The sequence below is a fragment of the Chrysochloris asiatica genome, unplaced genomic scaffold (genome assembly GCF_000296735.1).
Source record: "Chrysochloris asiatica unplaced genomic scaffold, ChrAsi1.0 scaffold00258, whole genome shotgun sequence".
Taxonomy (NCBI): domain Eukaryota; kingdom Metazoa; phylum Chordata; class Mammalia; order Afrosoricida; family Chrysochloridae; genus Chrysochloris; species Chrysochloris asiatica.
The window spans coordinates 1,011,385-1,033,579 of record NW_006408776.1 but is presented as its reverse complement, the minus strand read 5'-3'; the positions used below and the strand labels follow the sequence as shown (position 1 = coordinate 1,033,579).

Genomic DNA, 22,195 nt, shown 5'->3' with positions numbered 1-22,195 from the left:
CCTACAGTCTTATGGTTAGCAGCCAAGTGTGTTATAAAAAATAAAGGCTTGGATGGACTGATGGAAGATCTATGTGGTGTATGATTTTAGCATCTATCTTAACTCCTCTAATCATCTCTAGGATGAATCACTGATGGAATGAATGCCCAGTCCCTGAAGAAAACACTAGGTGCCCACAGCAGAGAGGCTGGGAGGTCCCAGCCCTCCTGGTCTGTTTATGTCAGAGCTGAGATGATGAAGTCGTGCTTGTGGAAAGCCATCACTGCTGCCATCTGGGACACTTGCTTGTGGTTTTGTAACGCAGAGAAGGCTCAGTGGATATATCCTGGTGAGAGGATGGAGAGGCTGCACGGAGGCAAACATCTCACCTGAGTTAGAACTCAGGACACTGGATGAGCATGGCTGGACTGACAGTGACCTGAAGGCCAGTGCTGAGAAAGTGCAAACTGACAGTTTTGTCAAAGAAATCTTTGAATGGTTTTAAAACAGATTTTTTTTTTTTTTTTTTTAAAGGGGTGGCGTTATGGTTTCTAACAGGTTTTATCAAGGTGCCTACACCAACGCTGGAACACTTCAGTGCTTTACCTCTATACTAGTTTATACAGCTCCTCCAATTACATAATCATTTTAAGTATGCTACTAGATCTGAGTTTTACAAGAACGCATCTAGAACATTCTTTGTGAAATAAGGCATCTTTGGGGGCAATCACTTAACTTTTATCTTTTCTGTATTGGCACATTTTCATTCTCCACCAGCATACATTCTGTATGCTGTTGAGTCTATTCTGATTCATGTAACCCCAGGAGTGTGTGCCAGAGCACAACTGTGCTCCATAGGCTTGTCAATGGCTGGTTGGGGGAGAAGTGTGTATCACCTGTGCTTTCTTCCGAGGTACCTACAGTAGACTCGAATCTTCAATCTTTCACCACCCAGGGGCTCTGCATCTTGCTCAACGGCTCACCTGTGCACCAGAAGTCACCATCACCTCTCTTCCTTGCATTCTGTGCTGCCAGAAGCTGGTGGTCTTCCAGGGAGAGGATGCCCTGGGGGGTAGAGGTCACTCTCTGGGCCAGGTCCCCACCATTTAGAGACGTGAAGCTTCTTGGGTGCTCCCCGTGGGCCCTCTCCGCCGCCTTCAGTTCCTCTGCCTCCTCCATGGAATCCGAGCTCCTGGAGCTCAGAAGCCTCATCCGGGACACAGAGCTGACCTCTCTCATTCTCAGCAAGCGGTCAGGGTCCACCCTCCTGGAAGGGGAGGCCAGTTTCTCTTGTAAACTTTCAATCACTTTGGAAGTACTTCTGCACCTCTTCTCTGAGCCTGCCACATTTGGACTCTTCTCCATAAAATGGAACAAGGTGGACCTGAATGGGGGTTTTTTCTCGGAGTCCTTCAGATCCAAGGACTCGGGGCCCAGGGGGTTGGGCTGGGGCTCAGGGCCGGAGGCATCAAGGGCCATGGCCCCGTCCGTACCTGAGTGGGCAGACGTGTGGGCAGACCGTCTAGTCATGTCTCTCTCCCCTACAAAAAGAGGGCTTTCAGTCCAGCCACACTTCCTCCGGCCGTAAAAGGCATCTTTTGATGCTGAGGGGCCATCTGGCTGGGCTGAGCTGGTCAGTGGTTCTTCCCTGGGTGAATCGGGCCTGAAGGCACTTTCGCTACTTTCGGGCCAGTGCTGGTGTTCAGGTCTCCTGCTGGCCCGCAAGAGAGACTCCACCGCAACCTCGATGCCCAAGATCCGTTCAGCCCTTTCTTGGAGGGACTCATTTGGGGGGATTTCTACTGCACTTGCTTTCTCAGAAGAGCTGTCTAACTTGCTAGCGTTCGGCTCTTGCCCCATAAGCAGCCCCACAGACCGTAGGTCTGGTGCGGAGAGTCCCCGGTTTTTGTTAGCGAGGGAAAGCAGAAACTCAGTCTCCCTGTCTTCCCGACTCTCACCCTCTGAGGTGACGGCATTGCTCGGTTTGAGAACACTCATGTCAGGGCTATAGTTCTGGCTTTCCCCTGGCTCTCTCCGTTCAGCTGGGGAGAACGTGGGGACTGGCTTGGTGTCACTCAATCTAAACGCCATGGTTCTTTTCACAGGATCTGGGCTGATAGCTACTATGCTTTTTCTTGCTCCAACCTCCTGTTTTCTCTTCTCTGTGATCCAGTTTCCATCTGCCGACCTGAAGGATTCCCCTCGGCTATCTTGGGCCTGCAGAAGGGCCGGGGCCGGAAGGCCCACCTTCTGCTCCTCATTATAGCTGTCAGACTGACTTTTCACTCTTCCCGACCTAAAGCCAGGCTCGGGTGGCATCGGTGTCCGGGGCTGCTGCTCACCGCTCACTGCCTGGCCATACCCACTGAATCCGGCCTGCTTCCACCTGGAGTCTCCACTGTCCTCCTGCTGGCCCTCGGCCTCACTTTCCTCACTCCCGCACACACTGTTGGCTCCGCTGCTCTCTTTCTGCTCTTGCAGTTCCCTGTTGAAGTTTTCTAGCTGACTTATTAAATCCCAGGGACGACGGCTCACAGGCTTCAAGAGAAACTGACCAAAGAGCTGCTGACTGTTGCATGGACTTGTGGGTTCCCCCTTCACCACCTCGCCCTTGGGTGGAGGGCTGGCCCCGTGATCGTGGACATCCATGTGCGGCTGACTCGGCCACACTCTGGGCGCAGGGGCTTGGTTTATGGCTGAGGGCGTCCTCGAGAAAGCACTGTTGCTAGAGGGGCTGAGGTACATTTGACTTTTTAAGCAGTGACCATTCAACCTTTGCTTCTGGTCACCAGGAGTTAGTGCTGCATGCACTGGCGCACCCGAGGTAGCGGGGTCGAAGTAATTTGGAGCCAACACTGTGTCACCCGAGGCTCCTGGCTTCGCACCTAGGAGGAGCTGTGAGCGTTTGGATTCTTCAGTGAAATTGGTCTGTGTCTGCTGGTCTCTGAACTGGTGCCCTGACCAAGAGGTAGAGTACTTCAGTTCTCGGTGTCCTGTAGGCTGAATGAAACTTAGGTCATTTGTTTGTGTATCTTCTGCTACTCTCAGATCTTGTTTTTGTAGCTCTGTTCTGTTGGACATGCTTCCTGTGAGAGCCTGCAGCTCCAGGTCGGTGGAAGACATGCTCAGGAGACTTTGTTCTTGCAACACTGGGCTGATAGGAAGGCCACTCTTTTTATCAGCATTCTTCTCTAAGTCATTGTTGTTCCTATCTATGGCGGGCAGATGTGATTCGGATTTCACTGGGATGGAAACCAAGCAAAACACAGTCTCGTTCTTTTTGATCTTTGAACTTTTCTTGGGCTGGAGTCCAGTTTCAAACTTTTTGAGCTTGGTGACGATTTCACAGGCACTCTCAGCCTGTGGGTTTGGGGAAGAAGGACGGCCTTCGGAGTGTCCACACTGGGCACCTTTCCCGTCAGCTCGCTGTCCTTGCACAGTACAGCTGTCTCTTTGGTCGGCCACGTCACCGCTTTCCCCATCCCAGGGGAGCCGGCCCGCCAGCCACTGGGGGCTGGGATAGGAAATGGCAGAGGCCGTGGGGGTCATGTTTTGCACATTCAAAAAGGCACCCCCAGGTTGCATTTTCTTATGAGCTGGCTCTTGGGGGACAGCAGGCCGAGGGCTGTATAAGCTATCATAGAGCTTGGTTTCTTCACAGACACCCTGGGGGTGACTTAGTTTAATGTGTCGTATCCGCGGGTCATCGAAAGGAATATACTGAACAGAGCTGTTGTAAGCAGAGGGGGAACAGGGGTGTTGGGACAGCCGGCGAGGAGAGAGTGGGCTTGTACCGAACCCATGGCCGGTTTCCAGGGAGCCGGGAGAACGCTGACAACTGGGACCGGCCTTTTCGGTGGGAGGGTGCTGCTGACTGCGACCGCCCCCCACACGTCTGGGTGCGGAGTCTTCCAGGTATGGGTTTGTGATGTGAGGGGAGGGTGAGTGGTATGAGGGGGGAGGCACGTAGACTGGGGGCTCCAGACTGGAGTCGGACCCACAGCGCTCTTGCCTGGGGTCACTGGTTTTGGTCAGATAGGAAATGTACAAGTCGTCGGCGTCCTGGTACTCGCTGTTTTCCACCCCTCCCCTGGATTGTTGGTGGAGCTCGTAAGACGGAGGCTTGAGGGGTCTCCCATACTTAGGTTGTAGAAAAGGAGCCACGAAGCCACCCTTCTCCGTGTTCCTTGTGGACTCCAAATTTGGAGGATACAGTGGAGCCTCAGGAAACCTTGGCAAGTGCCCGTCGGTCAGTGAAAGGGGTGTGTCCAGGCAGCTCAGGCTCTCAGGGAAAAGAACTTTTGGCAACGACTGTGACTTCCCTTTGTTTGGAGGGTTCGACCGGTGCCCCCCTGGAATGAATGGGTACAGATCGTGGAATAATTTCTCCCCGCCACCGTCAGACATCTGCCTCCCCAACTTCCTCGGCTGCTTCCAGCTCTCCAGGCTTACGTTCTGCCACTTGGCAGCCTCTGCCATTCTCAGCTCTTCTTCCCAAACTGCCTTCTTTGTCACATTCTCGGTCCTTGCTCCAACATCCCATGGGCCCTCTCTCAAGTGGACAGGCCGACTGTGGGCCTGGGCCAGTCCTCTGACCTCCAGGTCTTCTCGGTCCCTCTGGCTCCTCCTCCAGTACGCTGGGTCGTTCCCAGTCTGCGGCTGAGAGGACCACACTAACTGCGGTTGGTGATAAAACCTACAAATAAAAAGGCACAGACTTTAGTCACATGAAGGGAGGAAACACTGTGAGCAGCATCCACGTCAGACTCAGGGCAGTCCCTTTAAAAATGTTTGCCACCCATAGTACTTGTCAAGTTTAAGAAGAACATCATGGCTGGCAGAGAGCCATGGGTTTTGCCATTAGGGGCCTAAGAGCAGCAGCAGCGGCAGGCTGACCCCAAGAACACCAGCGATGCCAAGTTCCTCAGAACTTTAAAACGCCCAAGGAAACCAGGGGAAGGTGGAGAGCAGGATTTCTCAAGGTCTGCCTGGAGGTCTGAAGAAAACCATAGCTTGCTGGCTCAGTGCAGCTCTCCTGAGTACTCTCTGGGAATGAGGGCTGGGAGCTGCCTTATAGGACAAGGCAGGGTTTCCAAGGCTGCAAGTCCTTAGGGAAGCAGATGGCCACATCTTTCTTCCACACAGCAGTTGGTGGTTTGAACCATTAACCTTTTGGTTTGCAGCCAAGAGATTTTAACCACTGTTCTAATAGGGCTCTTTGCTTTATAGCCTTGGTCCTTTAACTTTAATGTGCATCAGAATAACCAAGAGTATCACTAAAACACAAATTCCTGGCTATGCCCTCAGAATGTCTGGGAGGTGGATGGGGACGAGGGGCCCCTGAGTGATGAAAATGGTTAGCATGGTCAGCTACAAACCAAAAGATTGAAGATTCAAGTCTACCCAGAGGTACTGCAGAAGAAAGGTCTGGTGATCATCTTCCAAAAAAAAAACCCGGCATTGACAGCCCTGTGAAGCACAGCCCTCCTCTGACGTCCATGGGGGTCCAGGAGCCTGATTTCACTCCACAACAACTGGTTTTGTTTTGTATTGTTTGTTGTTGTTGTTAAGTGCCAACGAGTCAGTTCCAACCCATAGTGACCCTGTATAGGGTTTCCAAGGAGCAGGTGGTGAGCTTGAACTGCCGACCTTGCAGTTCAAATGGCTTTGCAGTCTGGCACATTGGTGCCACAATGCCACACCAGGAAACACACTTAGAGAACTATTAATGCCAATGCTAGTGGTTTTTGAATTTGACTATACATTGGAATCAAGGAGCTCTGGTAGCGTAGTGGTTACGAATTGGGCTGTGAACCTCAGGGTCAGTAGTTTGAAACTACCAGCTGTTCCGCAGGAGAAAGATGAGCCTTTCTACTCCCGTAAAGATTTATAGCCTCAGAAACCCTGTACAGGGTTGCTATGAGTCAGAACCGACTCCAGGGCACATAACAACAACAATACATTAGAATCACTACAGGAACTTAAACTATCCTGACTCCTGGAAACATCCACAGCCCATAGTATTTTCAATCGCCTCATATGCATATGAAAATTGGGCAATGAATAATGAAGGCCAGACCACAGAAGAAAGAACGCATTTGAGTTCTGGTGCTGGAGAAGAATGTTGAATGGACTGCCAGAAGACCAAACAAGCATGAACTAGACGAAGTACAGCCAGAATGCTCCTTAGAAGACAGGATGGCTGACTTCATCTCTCAAACCTCAGACATGCTATCAGGAGGGTGCAATCACTGGAGAAGGATATCATGCTTGATAAAGTGGAGGGTTAGTGAAAAGAAGGAAGACCCCCCCACACACACACACACCACAAGGCGACGCATTGACACAGTAGCAGCAGCCGCTGCAACAATGGGCTCCAAGGTGACGGCAGTGAACTGTTTTGTTCTGTTGTGCAGAGGGTCGCTATGAGTCAAAACCGACTTGACGGTACCCAACAACAGCATGTCTTAGTGCAACGCTGCAGGATAACGCACTGGACCGTAAAGTGGGCTTGAAGCTCCAGGTCGGCGATTCAAACCCACCAGCCGTTCCTTTATAGGGTCGCTATGAGTCAGAACCGATTCAAAGGCACCTAACAACAACAAGGCAGTATCACAGGCCGACTGCATTAGAATCTCTTAGGGAGAAGGGGGACAGCCAGGGTTCAGTATTGCCCAAGTTCCTCCAGGTACTTCCAGAGTACAGCCAGAGCTGAGAGCCCCAGTTCTAGCACATTCCCACACTTCCGTGATGGGAAGAACCATCCAGAAGGCTCATTAAGTACAAATATTACCAGGTATGTAACTCCTCCTGAAAATTCCCGTTCAGTAGGCCTGGGCTAGGACCTGGGAATAGGTAGGTAACTTGCTAGCATTCCAGACCACTCTTATTCTGAGGTGATTTGGGAAAAAAGGGGTAAAACTGTCCATTATCCTCAAGTCAGTTCTAATGCATCATAAACCTTTACAAACACAGAGAACTACATCACTCTCCCACAGAGCAGGTGGTGGGTATGATGTGCTTATCTGGTGGTAAGCAGCCCAATGCCTAACCCATAGCACCACCAGGGCTACTTAAAAGGAAGTGTTGGTGGATCTTTGTATGGGACAGAACTCTTTCTCTCTCTGAGGTCGGGCATGGTAGTATCCAATATCCGCCAAATTCTGGATAGCTGGTACATCACACAAATGGGCTTTAGAATTACCTTGGAAGCCCTTTATAAAAATTCTCAGTGCCTACTCCCCACTGTTGAGGTTGTTGTTAAGTGACAACCAGTCAGATTCGGCTCATTTGACCCTGTGTAGGGTTTCCCAAGAGAACTCTGGTAGTGTAGTGGTTACGAATCCGGGCTGCGAACCACAAGGTCAGCAGTTCGAAACTACCAGCTGTTCCGTGGGAGAAAGATGAGGCTTTCTGCTCCTGTAAAGATTTACAGCCTTGGAAACCCTAAACAGTGTCGCTATGAGTCGGAACCGACTCCACGGCACACAACAACAACAACAACAACAACAAGGGTTTCCCAAAAGCAGCTGGTGGGTTTGAACCACCAACCTTGTGGTTCACAGTCCAGTGTTGATCTTAAATGCCACCCCAGGAGTCTACACTATTGGACTGAATCAGTCTATTAAGGAACCCAAAACTGGGATACAGTTCAGAATCTCTCCAGATGATCCCAGCATGCACCTGGCATGTAGAATCACTACCCTCACGCAATGACACTAAGTATCTGCACAACGTGGTTACACTATGTGGGAATGCTGAACTTCTGCCTAGGACTGTAACACACCTGGGAGGAAGCTCTAGGAACTCAATGATTTCGATTTTGATTTACCATGGGCTAAAGAGAAATGTCTCAACTCTCTACAACCACTCTGGGCTTTTCAAGTCATAAGAGTCATTTCTCTCCACGGTTGAAAATTTAGAAGCACAGAAGAAACTACACACAACAACAACAACACAACAGTCTTTGTAATCTTTCCTACAAAGAGAGAGTTGCTGGTGGTGGCCATTGTGTGCTGTCGAGTCAATTCCAACTCATGGTGACCCTGTGTAGGGTTTCTGAGCCTCATCTCTCTACGCAGGGCAGCTGGTGGCTCCAAACTGTGGCCCTTGTGGTTAGCAGTCCAATGTGTAAACCCACTATACTACCAGGGCGTCTTAAGAGGTCGTTACTTTGATATTCAGGCTTTGTGTGAGAGACAGACTACGCACAGTGATTAAAGCACTCAGCTGTTAACCAAAAGGGCAGTGGTTCAAATCCACCAGCCACTCCATAGGAGTAAGATGTAACAATCTGCTTTCATAAACATGTCCAACCTTGGAAACCCTATGGGACAGTTCTTCTCTGCCCTGTAGTGTTGCTGTGAGCTGGAATCAACAGTAGTGGATAATCTACCTTGTATTTGTTTATGTGAACATTTACCACCACTTCTACGACAAACAACAGCAGGTACTTACTACATGTTAGGTCTACACACGAAGGAGTCCTGGTGGTACTGTGGGTAATGAGTAGGACTGCTAACTACAAGGTCAGCAGTTCAAATCTACCATTCACTTTGAATGAGAATGATGAGGTTTTCTGCTCACAAAAAGATTCCCAGCCTGGGAAACCCTGTAAAAGGTGGCTGAGAATCGGAACCAACTCCACAGCACACCACCGTCACCACCATCACCAGATCTATTCAGGAGTCCTGGTGTGCACTGAAGGATAATCACTGGACTACTAGCCACAAAGTCAGCTATTCAAACCCAGCAGTCGCTCCTAGGGTAACCATGAGTTGGAACCGACTCCACGACACTTAACAACAGCAACAGGTCTATACTTAAAGCCCAGCAGGCACAGTGGCTAAGCACGCTGCTGCTAACTGAAATCCTGGCAGTTTGAACCCATGGACAGTTCCAGGGGAGACAGACACACAATTTACCGCCCAGGAAACCCTCTGACGCAGACTTACTGTGACTTACAGTTGACAATAACTCTTGGAGTTGCGATCAACTAGATGGCATCAGGTTAGATCTGGCTGTAGCCTGGACTACAGTCACCACACGGTGCCCAAAAGGGTAATGTTATGCCCTGTTATCTGTGTCATTGCTAAGAGATGGAGCTGACTCAGTGGCAGCTAGCAACAAACAACAGGGATGTACTGTTTTCTACGCACTGACTCATGCAAGCTTCACAAGCATTCTTCTGAGGTAGACACTAGTGTTTTGTTCCCATTTTACAGATGAAGAAACTGAGGCCCAGAAGTAACTTGTTTAATACTATTAGTTGATGGGCACTTATGCTGTGTCAGGCTAGGCTGAGCACACTAAATGAATTACTTCATTTCAACTTCAGGCCACCATTGGTGGTGGTGTGCTGTAGAGATTTCAACTCATAGTCACCCTGCATAGGGTTTTCCAAAGCTGTAAGTCTTTACGGGGGCAGAGAACCTCATCTTTTTCCTGGGGAGCAGCTTGTTATTTTGAACTGCTGACCCTGTGGTTAGCAGCCCAACACATAACAACTATGCTACCAGGGCTCCTTGATACCACCATTATGTCCCTTGTTTTATAGATAAAGAAATTGAGGCAGAGAGGGTCAATAAATTTTACAAAAGTCACACAGCTTAGAAGTGGTGGGGGAAGGAATCAAATGTGAGAAATGTGAACGTACAGTACATTCTACTTCTTCTCATGGAATGCAAAAATTCCTCAGATGCATATCATTTTAATGGCTAAGTAGTATTCTATTCACATTTACATGATTTATTTAACTACTTCATCATTATTTGACGTTTCTGTAGATTACATCCTAGAACGTTTTGATAAACAACATTGTTCACAAGGAGTCTGGATGGTGCAAATAGGCAAGAGCTAGGCTAATAATAGAAAGGGTTGGCAGTTCAAACCCACCCAGAGGTGCCTTGGTGATGTTCCCAAGAGTCACAGCCTTACAAACCCTATGGAACAATTCTACTCTGTATGCACAAGGCGGCCGCAAGGTGGGACCAACTAACAGCATCTAAGAGAGACTCCTGGTGTGGCACTGTAGGATCAGCACAGGGCTGTGAACCACAAGGTTGTCAGTTCAAACCCACAAGCTGCTCCTTAGGCATCCTACACAGGGTCGCTAAGAGTTGGGACCCACTGGACTAGACTTAACAATAATGACAACCACAACTGTTGTTCGTACACATTTATTTATGCATGTCTTTTAGTACCTGGAATTATGGGGTAAACATTTATTGTGTTCATATTGCCAAATGGGGCCTTAGACAAAGCTTTCCAGTGTGCACTAACTCCCACTTGCCGTGCAGAGGAGAGCTCGTCTTACGGCGCCTCCCCCAACCCTGGTTATTACAACTTGTTTCTTTTCATTCCGTTGTTGCTGAATCAATTCCGACTCACAGCACCCCTCTAGCACAGAGGAGAATTGCCTCACACCACTCCCAAGGTCGTGAATCTTTGTGGACCCAGACTACTGCGGAAGCGGAGCGTGGGCTCCATCTGCTGACCTTTCAGTTCCAGCTGAGTGTTTAATGGCTGGGCCACTGGTGAATTCTTTTCTTTTCATTAGGTAAGTGAACATACCTCATCATTACGTTTCATTTATGTTTTTGATTACTACTAATGGTGTGGCACTGTGGGTTAATGCCTGGAGTGCAAGCTTGGTTTGAACCTCAAGGTGGGTAAGGTGGGTGGTTCAAGCTCACCAGTCGCTCCTTGGAAACCCTATATAGGGTCGCTATGAATTGGAACTGACTTGACGGCACTTCACAACAACAAGGTGAATTAGTAGGACTCCTGGTGTGGCACTGTAGGGTCAGCACTAGACTGTGAACCACAAGATCTGCAGATCAAACCTACCAGTTGCCTCTCAGAAACCCTATACAGGGACGCTATGAGGCAGAATTGACTCCATGGCATTTAACAACAACAAGGTTAACTTGTGTCTCATGGGCTCAGGTGCTGCTTCACATTTTGTGGTTTCAAATGATTTCTAAAGTGCAGTCCACAGCCTCGTCTGCCCTTGACTCTTTGTTCTTAAAGAAGGGTCTTTCAGTTTATCTATCTAGACTGACATATAGCCAAAAATGAATGTGCCATGCCTTTATACAATTATTCTCTTATCGGGTCATTTGAAAATCACAAAAGACACAATAAATGGAAAAGATACTAAAGAAAAGAAAAGAGAATGGTCTTCAGTGATTTCTTGAATTAGGGGTTTTTTTTCTTTCTTTTTGACTATTTTGTTTAATCTCCACGGTTCCGCTAACAGCTCCTTAGACTGAAGACGATGGGAGCAGGGAGGAGCTCCCAGGGATCATAACTTGGGACGCCTGTGAACTGAGTGATATTGGGGGTCTGGCTGAGTGAGACTCCGTCCCAACACACAAGCAGAATGCTGCGAGAGGAACCCATGCTACACGGGAATTATAATTATTACTGTGGTGACTAAATTCTCTTCCTTAAAGGGGAGGGGAGCCTCCTACACGGACAGCGACCCTGTACAGGGTTTCCAAGGAGCGGCTGTTGAGTTTGAACCACCGACCTTGTGGTTCAAACCAACCTTGCGGTCCACTGCTTTATCCCACAGCGCCACACCAGGACTCAGGTAGGCACTGAAAAAGTAGAAAATAAAATACAGGCAGGTGACAAAATGTTTGTGGATAAGTTACATTATTTTTTTCAATTCAATTTTCCACGGCCTTTTTGAAACCCCCTTGTATTTAACATCCATTTGAAGTCAAACATTACCTACTGAGCAGCCCGGATGCTTCTGTATTTACCCATCCTGAGCAGTGCAAACTCCCTTAACATGGCCACGTTGGGAGGCCACAATTTCTTGCTTGCCGTCATCCAAATCATGTTATGAACACTGAAGCTGTGAGTGCATGGCAGAGCATGGGTCAGGTAGGTTCTATACAGACAGTTCAGGAAAGAAAGGCTACTCTGGGAGCCATCACCCTCGGCTTCTGTGAGAGTCCAGCAGACTCGCCGGCACGCCCCCAGGTAAGCCAGCAAACTGCTGCCCAGACCTAGTGCAGCCTGTCCTGGATGCAGGTCCCTCCCCTGAGAATTCCTCTGGGATGCCACTGCCCATCAACAGCATTTAGAAGACAGAGACCATTTAAAAATGCTTAGCACCTACTGGCTGTATCTTTTTGATGGTATGCAAAGCTCTAGGACAAGAAGTAAAAACTGTAAGTGAATAAAACTTCACAGTTGACACAAGGTAAACCAATGTGTGTTCACGTGGACTTACACTCTCCACAGGGTTTTTAATGGCTGATTGCACCGAAGCAAACTGGCAGGCTTTTCTTTTGAGTTGCCTCTGAGTGAACTCGAACCTCCAACCTTTCAGTTAGCAGCCAAGCTTATTAGCCATTTACACCATCTATGGACGCACAATTGTCACAGACCCACTTAAAGATGTTGTTAGTGTAAGTGCTGTCGAGTCGGTTCTGACTTACAGCAACGTTGTGTAGGGTTTCTGAGGAGAGCCTATGGTCTCCTCTATTCTTAAGCTAATGGTGAGTAGGCTTTATATACCACAAAACCCTCCCAAAACAAAAGCACTGCCATCGAGTTGATTCCAACTCATAGCTATGCTGTGCTATGGGACTTATGAAACTAAAAATCTTCCTGGGATCAGATAGCCTCATCTTTCTCCTGCAGAGCAGTTGGTGGGTTTGAACCACTGGCCTTGAAGTTAGCAGTTCAGTGTTTATCCTACAGTGCCACCAAGGGTTTTCTATGTTACAGGGCTTTATTAAACATCATTCCAATTCCTCATAGTTCCAAAAACTTTTGAAGTCTCCGGCTTTATAGAAGACACAGAGCTACATGGCTTAACCTCCTTTTGGTAACTGACATGTTGGCTTTACTGTATACACGCAATGCACTTGGGGGGGGGGGTGGCTGAAATCCCAGAGTGTTATTTGTATACATGTGTGTGCTATGCATATGACTGGAAGAAAAAGAAAGAAATGGCACAAACAGGACAAGAAGAATACAGCAGATTATAAAAACCCCTTCTCTAGAGAAATAATTCATTCAGTTTTCTGTGAGGCAGATCTATCTCCTCTCCCCAAAAAACATTACATCATTACCTTATATTTGTCAAAACTGCTATTTGTACTGAACCAAAAAGGCTAACAATTCTGAATTATACTTCTTTTTTCCTATTTACACAATATTTGGTAAACAGAGAAGAAGAAGAAAAAAAATGTTTTCCTTAAATCTCAATTTAAGGAAAATACTGGTCATCTGGGGAAATTTAAAGACTTCACATTTAAACAATAAACAATATGGTCATATTACATAGAAAACGACGAAGCATTCATCTGTTTTCACGGAGCACTGAGGCAGGCTCTGATAGGTACACAGGACCCTACTTGGTAATTTCAGTGTTCATGGACGTCATCAAGACAATTTCAACTCCCAGTGATCCCATACCAGAAAGTACAACTGTCCCACAAGGTTTCCTAAACTGTCATCTTTAAGGAGTCCTGGTGTGGCACTGCGGGATAATGCACTAGACCTCAGGTCGGCTTGAACCACAAGATCGGCTGCTCAAACCCACCGTTTCTCCTCCAGACAAGTTATCAAGTGTGACTATTCTGCAGGCTCCTATGGGCATCCATGTTTGTCCCTACGTGATTTCAGAGCCAAGAATATGTTTCCAAATGCCTTTAAGGAAATAAGGTAAGACCAATTTTTTTTTCTTTAAAAAAAAAAAAAAAGAAACTCAGGATTTACTTTTTTTTTTTAATGTTACAAAAGGACTTTTGAAACAAAAGCATGCTGAACATGCTAGACCATGGTGGGAAAAAGATAAGAAAAGCAATATGGAATGCAGCAGCCCAAATTAAGGGTGTTGGCAGACTCGATGAGACAAGCGGGGTCTGTAGTCAGAGATCCTGGGAGAAGAGGCCATCAGATAAGACTGAAGTCACACGTGTTAACAGTTCCCTGCCTTATCACAGAAGAGAGATTCAATGCCAATAAAATTATTGAGAGAAACTGGAAACTGTGAGATACAAACATGTGGAAGACAACATGACTAAAGGAAAATGAGCCAATCTGTTCATGGGACTTAGAAAAACTGATTCAGAGAGAAGACCTTTTTATATGATAAAAAAAAAAAAGAGAGAGAGAGACTATTTTCATCTTTTAAAAAGGTAAAGTCATACTCAGAGTGGAAACATTTGCAATGACTTCTAAGCACTGTTTCATACACTCTAGGACTATGTTTGCAGAGACTGTAGGGCCCTTGTATCCAAGGGTCTTGTGAGTGGAACCGGGTTGCTGGCATCTGGGTGCAGGACAGCTCAGCATGGTGCCCTACCCCAGTGGGTGCTATGGGGAAGGATGAGTCTGTAGCTTAATAATAAATGGAATGGAGTTGTGCCACCTGCCTGACAGGACTGGGGGCTCCATGGGAAATGAAACACAGACATATAGTCACTGTCGAGAATTTGTGGCTTTTTCCCTCCTCCGTATGAAAGAAATACTGAACCTGGTCCAGATTTGAACCATGCGTGGTTCAAGAAGCCTAGTCAGTCATAGGAGACTCCAGAAGTCAGGATAGAGGCTTGGCATGGCCCACAAAAGTGGTCTCCGGGTGCAATGACGTCCTACCAGTTTGCTGTTGTTCTCAGTGGCCTTCACGTTTGGGAGTCACATTCTGGACCAGTGGCTGACCACCATTCTTTACAATGGCCCATTTCCTTCAGCTGCTGGGCCAGGCAGCCGTACTCAGACAGATTATGTGAGTATAAAGTTTATACGTGTGACTTCAAGAACACCGTACTCTTCTAAAGAAAGCCTTTTTCTGCTGCATTGGCAAAAGGCATTCGGGGTATCTCTTGAACCAGTTGCTGTCAAGCTGATGCCAATTTGTGGCCCCATGTGTGACAGAGGTTTTCAATGGCTGATGTTTCAGAAGTACATCACTCCAGGCTTTTCTTGTGAGACACCTCTGCATGAACTAAACCCAGCAGCCTTTTAATTACTAGCTAAGTGCTGAACGTTTTGCACTGCCCTGGGACTCCTTGGGCATCTCTCCTGAGTGACTCATGTTCACCAGCCCCATTGTAAGATGGCTGACGTGTTTTTGTGATGGGGACAGCCATCAGTTTCAATGGAATCTGCACTTAGTACTCTTCAGGCCTGAACATCTGCAGTTTTCCTTTTCAGCATGTCTTGGCACACTTAATATATACTACAATATGGATACAAGGAGCTCTGGAAGCTTAGTGGTTACAAGGCGGGCTGCTAACCTCGAAGTCAGCAGTTTGAAACTATCAGCTATTCCACGGCAGAAAGAGGAGGCTTTCTGCTCTGAAACCGGATGCAGCAGGATCGCTATGAGTTAGAAGTGACTTCATGGGGGACATTACCACCACCACCCACCACTGTGCAAACAACCCTGTGGCACAGGGGAGCAATTAGGTAAATTTGGGAAAGGGTAAACATGGGGTCTGGAGATTAAGGCTAAAGTGTAGCGGTTAGATGAGGAAAAGGTCAATCACAAAAGATAAAGGGGCTCAATGGGTCCAGATTGAAAACCAAACCCACTGCCACTGAGTTGATCCCGACTCACAGAGACGCTAAAGGCAGAGCAGCACTGCTCACTAAGGTTCCCAAGGCTGCAACTCTTTCCAGGAGCAGACAGACTCACTGTCTCCCTTGGAGTGACTGCTGGGTTTGAACCCTCAACTGTGCGGCTAGCAGCTCACCACTTACCATACCACAAGGGCTCCTTCATCGACAGGTAATATATTTCTCTACTTAGAAAGTTCAATGTGAACAAGAACAGACTATTGCAATGGCTGAGACAGAACTAGGAAATACACAAATGAATGGTTAGAAGGCTAAGTTTTACAAGGTCACCAAAACTAATGTAAATGACAAGCAGCATAGATTCTGTGGAAAGAAAGCAGTGGTAGACTATTGTTGTTGTTGTTAAGTGCCGTCGAGTCAGTTCCGACCCATAGCGACCCTGTACAGGGTTTCTGAGGGTGTAAATCCTTACGGGAGTAGAAAACCTCATCTTTCCCCCGCGGAGCAGATGGTAGTTTCGAAACGCTGCCCTTAAGGTTCGCATCCCGATTCGTAACCACTACGGTAGGCTATTAGAGAACAGTAATACTTTGTTGAGGAGCTCTGGCAGCGTAATGGTTACAAATCGGGCTGCTATCCCTCAGGGTCAGCAGTTCAGTGGGAGAAAGATGAGGTTTTCTGCTCCCATAAAGATTTACAACCTTGGAAACCCTGTACAAGGTCACTATGAGTCCACAGCACATAACAGCAATGCTTTGTTATTTTTAAAAAGACATCAACTTAATATTGAATCTGGAAGAGGAAGCATAATAAACTACTGGAACTTGTAAATGATGCTAAATTTAGACATATGAACAAAGGGAAGAAGAAAGCCATTCAGATTCACTGACATTAACAATGGGCACAATGGTAGCTGGGGGTGGGGTGGGGGTGGGGAGGTTCAGTGTGGAGGAATGCCTGCTCAGGCACCTGAATGGAAGCACCTGAAACACAGGAACCAGACAGCAGATGTTTAAGAACCGAGCTTGGGTCAGGGTGCTATGAAAAGGAGCTCAGCTTGGGAGAAAGGGACTCAGGAAGTTATTCCCAAGGCACTGCCAATTTGTTCTGCCATGGAACCATAACATTTTTAAAGTTCTGAGGGCTAGACATGGGCACAAGTTGCTCTTCTGTGGTTGCCAGGAGCCTTCTGAAACATCTTTGGGAAAGGACTTTAATAGACTTCATTTTGTAAGGTCTCATGAAACCTTTATATCCATAGACTAAGGTCATGGACCCCACTTAAGAGGCCCACCTTAGGCTTAGAGTTAATGCTTGCTTTTTTATAAATTAAACTCACTGCTGGTGCTGGTGAAATACTGACCCACTTTACAAACTATGGTGAAAATCCCAGTTCTCCATCTTTTTTAAGATGGAAAAGCTCCAGCTGACCAGAGTGTTCCTGAGGCTGAGTGTCATTTTGATGTGAGCCTGGTCTGCGGTAGGGGACCCCGGTTCTACTCCCAGCCAGCGTACCGCATGTGTCGGTGGAGGTTCGTGTGCTGCTATGATGCTCAACAGGTGTCAGAAGAGCTTCCAGACAAAGACAGTGTAGAAGAATGACCTGGTGATCTCTTTCCAAAAAAATCAGCCACTGAAAACTCTATTGATCGCAGTGGTCCAATCCTGATTGTGCATAGGTTCACCATGAGTCCGGGGTCAACTCAACAGCAACTGGTAACAATAGCAACAACACACACCCATCCATAGAAAAGGGAAAGAAAGGGGAAGTGGGAGGGAGCAAAGACCTAACAACAAAGAAAGTGTGCTTTATTAAGATCTGCAGGAAAGGAGAAGCAACATTAACATTGAAAGGTGGAGGAGCATTCAGGTCATGGGTCACTGACTGCTTGAACCACTTGACCTCAATGGAAAGTGCTGGAACGTCTAGTGGTCAGTCATGTGACTTCTGAACAGCATCCTTCCTACAACTGCACTGATGAGAGCAGGAAGCCTGTTTCGTGAACCTCCCATCTTTGACTCAAGCCAGTTACTGAAATAACATCCAACTGCAGCAGAGTAGACTCTGACTCATGACAACCCAAAGTGTGCCACGGTAGAACTGGGAGACATTGGGATTTTCAGTGGCTGATTGTTCAGAAAGAGATTGATTGTCACGCCTTTCTTCCAAGGTGCCTCTGGGTGGATTTGAACTTCCAATCTTTCTGTTGTTAACCTATGTCTGCCATTTACACCACCCAGGAACTCCAGCTGTTTAACTTAGGCCAGAGATTTTACTGATTAAAACACTCGACCACACTAATGATTTTGCCTTCAAAGACCAAAAGCCACTTTGGAGGCCTCCTCAGAAGGACGGGTGCAAATCCATCTTTCCACACAAGGATTCCTTGCCACAGGGTGGACTTTGGGGGTAAAGACTCAACATCTGCCCCCAAAAGGATTGTTGTTGTTGTTGCTGTTAGGTGCCATGGAGTTGGTACCAACCCATGGCAACTTTATGCACAGCAGAACGAAAACACTGCCATATCCTGCGCCAACCTCACTACTGTTGCCACACTTGAGTCCATCGATGCTGCCACTTGGCCAATTCATCTCGTTGGGGGTCTTCCTCTTTTTCTCTGACCCTCCACCTTACCAAACATGATATTCTTCTCCAGTGACTGGTCCCTCCTGACAATGTGTCTGAAGAATGAGAGATGAAGTTTGGCCATTCTGGCCTCCAAGGAGCACTCTGGCTGCACTTCTTCTAAAACAGATGCATTGGTTCTTTTGGCAGCCCATGGCACTTTCAATATTCTCCTCCAACACCATAAAGATTACAGCCTAGCAAACTCTATGGGGCAGTTCTACTCGACAATACACAGAGTTGCTAATATTGAAACTGACTTGACAACACATGGCAAAAAGGGACCCCTGAGTGGCCACCAAGAAGCAGGGTGGTAACATAGTTCTCAGACTGCCTGGGTTTAACCGCCAACACCACAGCTTGCTAAATGTACACCTACAGCCTCTCTCCCCATCTCCTCTCTGTATTAAGAGGATGACAATCACGCCTCCCTTTGTGAGTTTGTTGGGAGGGATTAAATGAGATAATACATTTAAGCAGTCTCCAATACATGACAAACCTTTGATTTTAGTTATTATTATGCTTGCTGTTGTTGTTGTTACGTGCCATTGAGTCGACTCCGACCCATAGCGACCCTGTACAGGGTTTCCGAGGAACAGCTGGTGAGCTGCTTATGCACTAAAACCAAAACGCTAGCTGCCATGGTCACCCCAAATGTGTCAGAATAGAACAGTGCTCTATAGAGATGCTGGCACATATGTTCTGTACGTTGGAAGTTGATCGCTCGGCCTTTCTTCAGAGGAACCTCTGGGTGCACTGAAACCTCCAATACTGTGATTAACCATTTGCCACAGGCAGGAATTTGACCTTTAAGTTCTCAGGGAGGAGCTAACTTTAAAACTCTTTTTGACTCTCATCACCCAGGGCACTGGTGTGCAGCCTCACAGAAGGAAGAGAGGAGAAGCGAGTGTTTATCTTAACCGATGGTTATTTTAGATCTGTATTGTCTTTTCCTAAGTTGTAATCAATAGAACTTCAAAATAACAGGAAATAATGATATAGCTGTTAGAACAAGACTGCCACTCCCAGCTGATGGTTGGTCTCTAAGGAAAAAGCTCCACCCATTAGCATAATCATGATGTAGAACAAACTAATATTTAGTTTATTAAAGCAAAGCAGGAAAGGCAAGCTCCACCCCATTCTCTCTTGTGTAAATGGGTACAGCAAATGGTTTCAGAATTTTCTTTTTTTTTTTTTTTGTCTACCAGTAAGAATATATTCGATTTTTCACCAAGTTAAGATATCCTTACTGGTACAATCCATACATACATTGCCAGCAAATAAAAGAAAAACAAAAAATGAAGCAAAACCAACAAGCAAACAGAGACCCTAACTACCCTTCCCTCTTATTATCGCTGCCCCTTAATTTCATTTATTCAGTGGGCGTTTTGATGAGTGTTCTTCGTGCCCGTCACTGCTGTCTGAAAGCTAAGCTTAGAGTCATGAAGAGGAGGAGATGGAGCCACTAGGGAAGAATACAGCAGAGTGTCAGAGCTGTCCACCCTCAGTGGACTCTGGCCACTGTCTCCATCCTACCCGGCAAGCACACAAGCCCCAGGAAAGCTAAAGTAGGGCTCTGAGGTCACACAGCCAGCCTCACGGCAGTCTAGCCTCCTGATGTGTCATCTTGGAAGCAAAGTGACTAGCCTTCAAGACCTGTGTCTCGTGCTCTTACCATTCAGCAGCTCTTACTTGGAGACTCCTTAGTCCGTTAACAAAGACAAAGAGCCAACTAAACAAGAACCTCAGCACTAGCCATTCTCGTGTAGCACAGACTTTGGGGGAGGGGTCACATGGCTATTACATGTGCTCAAGGTTTTGCACTGACTTTCAGAACCACTGTGCTCTAGAGCCTCAGATTCACAGGAGAAACTGGACTTAAACAACATAGCAGCTCGTATGGGAGAGGGGACCAGCACAGACACTCCTTGAAGGTCACATGCTTATGAATATAGAAGAAAGCAACTCCGAAGAAGGGGTTACAATAAAACAGTGGGGAACATAGAGCATCTAATCTTTATGCGAGTTCTTGAGTGCCTGAGAACAAGAAACGCATGTGTTTCTCTGTGAAGAGGTCCAAAGAACATCACACAATGCTTTCGAGTCCCTGGGTGACTCGTGTCCACCTAGAGGATTCTCAGAAGAGTGGTCTGGTGACCTACTTCAGAAAAATCAGCCACTGGAAAACTCTCTGGTGGACAAGTCGACTCTGACATCTGTGGGGTCACCACTGAGTTGAAACTGAATCCATAGCAACTGGCAACTGGTTCAAACTGGAATAAAGCCTCCTGTGGGGAGAGTTGTTTGGCCAGGGAAGCCCTGCTATAGGACGGCACTGCCTGGTGGCCTGGGGCTGGTGTCCACTGACCCAGATGCCCCTCCACTGCCTGAGTGGGTTTTGGACAAGTCATCCCCAGGCTTTACGTTTCATAGATTTTTGTGAGGTAGGTTAATTTATTATTTTTAGAATAGTAAATGGAAAGTTAGAAAGAAAGAAAGAAAAAAAATCCTCCATGATCAGAATCCCTGGGTGGTGTAAAATGGTTATGTGCTCTGCCAACTGGAAGGTAGAAGGTTTGAGTCCACTGACAAGGGCCTGAGAAGAAAGGCGTGGCAACCGAATGCCCAAAAATCATCCGTCACTGAGAAAACTGGAGAGCACAGTTCATTCTGACACATACAAGGGAGATTCAAAAAGTTTGTGAAAGAATTCCATTATTCTCTTGTTTCCATTTTTTCATTCAGAGTAGCCATGAGTCAGAATGGACTCAAAGGCACACAGAAAAAGGGAAAGAAACTTAAGATCTGAAAGAAGCAGCTAGAAGCCAAACAATGTTTGTGGATTTATCATTTTATAAAATGAAACAAGTACCAATAAATGGATGTTAAAACTGAAGCCGTGTGCACAGGATATGGTTCAGGAGATGCTAACAAGCCTCTGGAACGTAACTGCTGACCATTTCCAGGAGCTCCGTTGAGAATGGGATGTTTCCAGATCAAACATAAGCTGCCCAGGAGGAGGGCCCCAGACAACAACGACATCAGAGGTTCTTCTAGATGGCTAAGTCTCTAATTAGTTGCAACTGCCACTGATGAGAGGCGATAATTACAAACCATTCTTGTGGCTTGCCAGCAAACATTTTTATCAGAATTCCTAGGGCTGAGCACAGAAGAACCTATTATGGTGTAACTTGCAGATTCAAACCTCTCCACGTAAAGTTATTTTACAGCTTCCTCTGATTAAAACATTCCAGAGGAAACACATGAAGGAAACTCCAAATGCCTAGAATACAGGCTTTTACATATTTTCACGGTAGATCAGTATTATTCAGTTGTTCTGCTTACATTTTAAGCAGCAAGCTTCCTCTGTGTTACAGGTAACACCTAGTTTCTCCCCTTTGCCCACCTCCTCTTTTTTAATCTTCTTGTGCATGTGTTTGCATGTGTGCATGTCTCTGGGTGTATTGGCAACCAAGCCTTGCAACAGACAAAAGGCGCATAAAGAGAGACACTTACTTAGAACTGGTGAACTCAAAGAATACCTGCTGTTATCATCTTGAAGTGAAGAGATAAGCATAAGCTTGTAGAAGCACCCTCTTTCATATCACCAGAGGGAGGTCAGGAATGGCATAGGTAAAATATACTTAGTATCTGTGCTGTTTATACTGAAAAATCAGGACATAATGAAAATTGAGCATTAAATCATCACAGAGGTAGAGCACTGTCTGCAGCTGTATTGACACGGGAGTTGTTTAGCTACAGCCTATTAATCCAGTAATGACATCTGACACGGCCAGCGGTTTTCCCCCTGTACCGTACGACTGGTTTGCAATCACAGATTGCAGCCTGTTTCATCATTACAATCTGTTACTGAGACCAGTTAGGAGGGGTTTCTGGTAGCGTAGTGGTTACGAGTCGGCCAGCTGACCTTGAGGTCAAAACTACTAGCCGTTCTGTGGGAGAAAGATGACGTTTTCTGCTCCCATAAAAGATTTGGTGGTGGTGGTGGTGATGTGCCGTGGAGTTGGTTGCAACTCATAG

At 46.8% G+C, this 22,195-nt stretch overlaps 1 protein-coding gene across 1 annotated transcript in view; it reads right to left on the bottom strand.

Annotated features, from left to right (window-relative positions):
* Nucleotides 1-915: 915 nt before the first annotated feature.
* Nucleotides 916-22,195, bottom strand: part of KIAA1462 (KIAA1462 ortholog) — a 38,452-nt gene continuing 17,172 nt past the window's right edge. The window contains exon 2 of the mRNA XM_006874039.1: nt 916-4,675. Coding sequence (XP_006874101.1) covers nt 916-4,675 — 3,760 coding nt within the window. The remainder of the gene's footprint in view (nt 4,676-22,195) is intronic.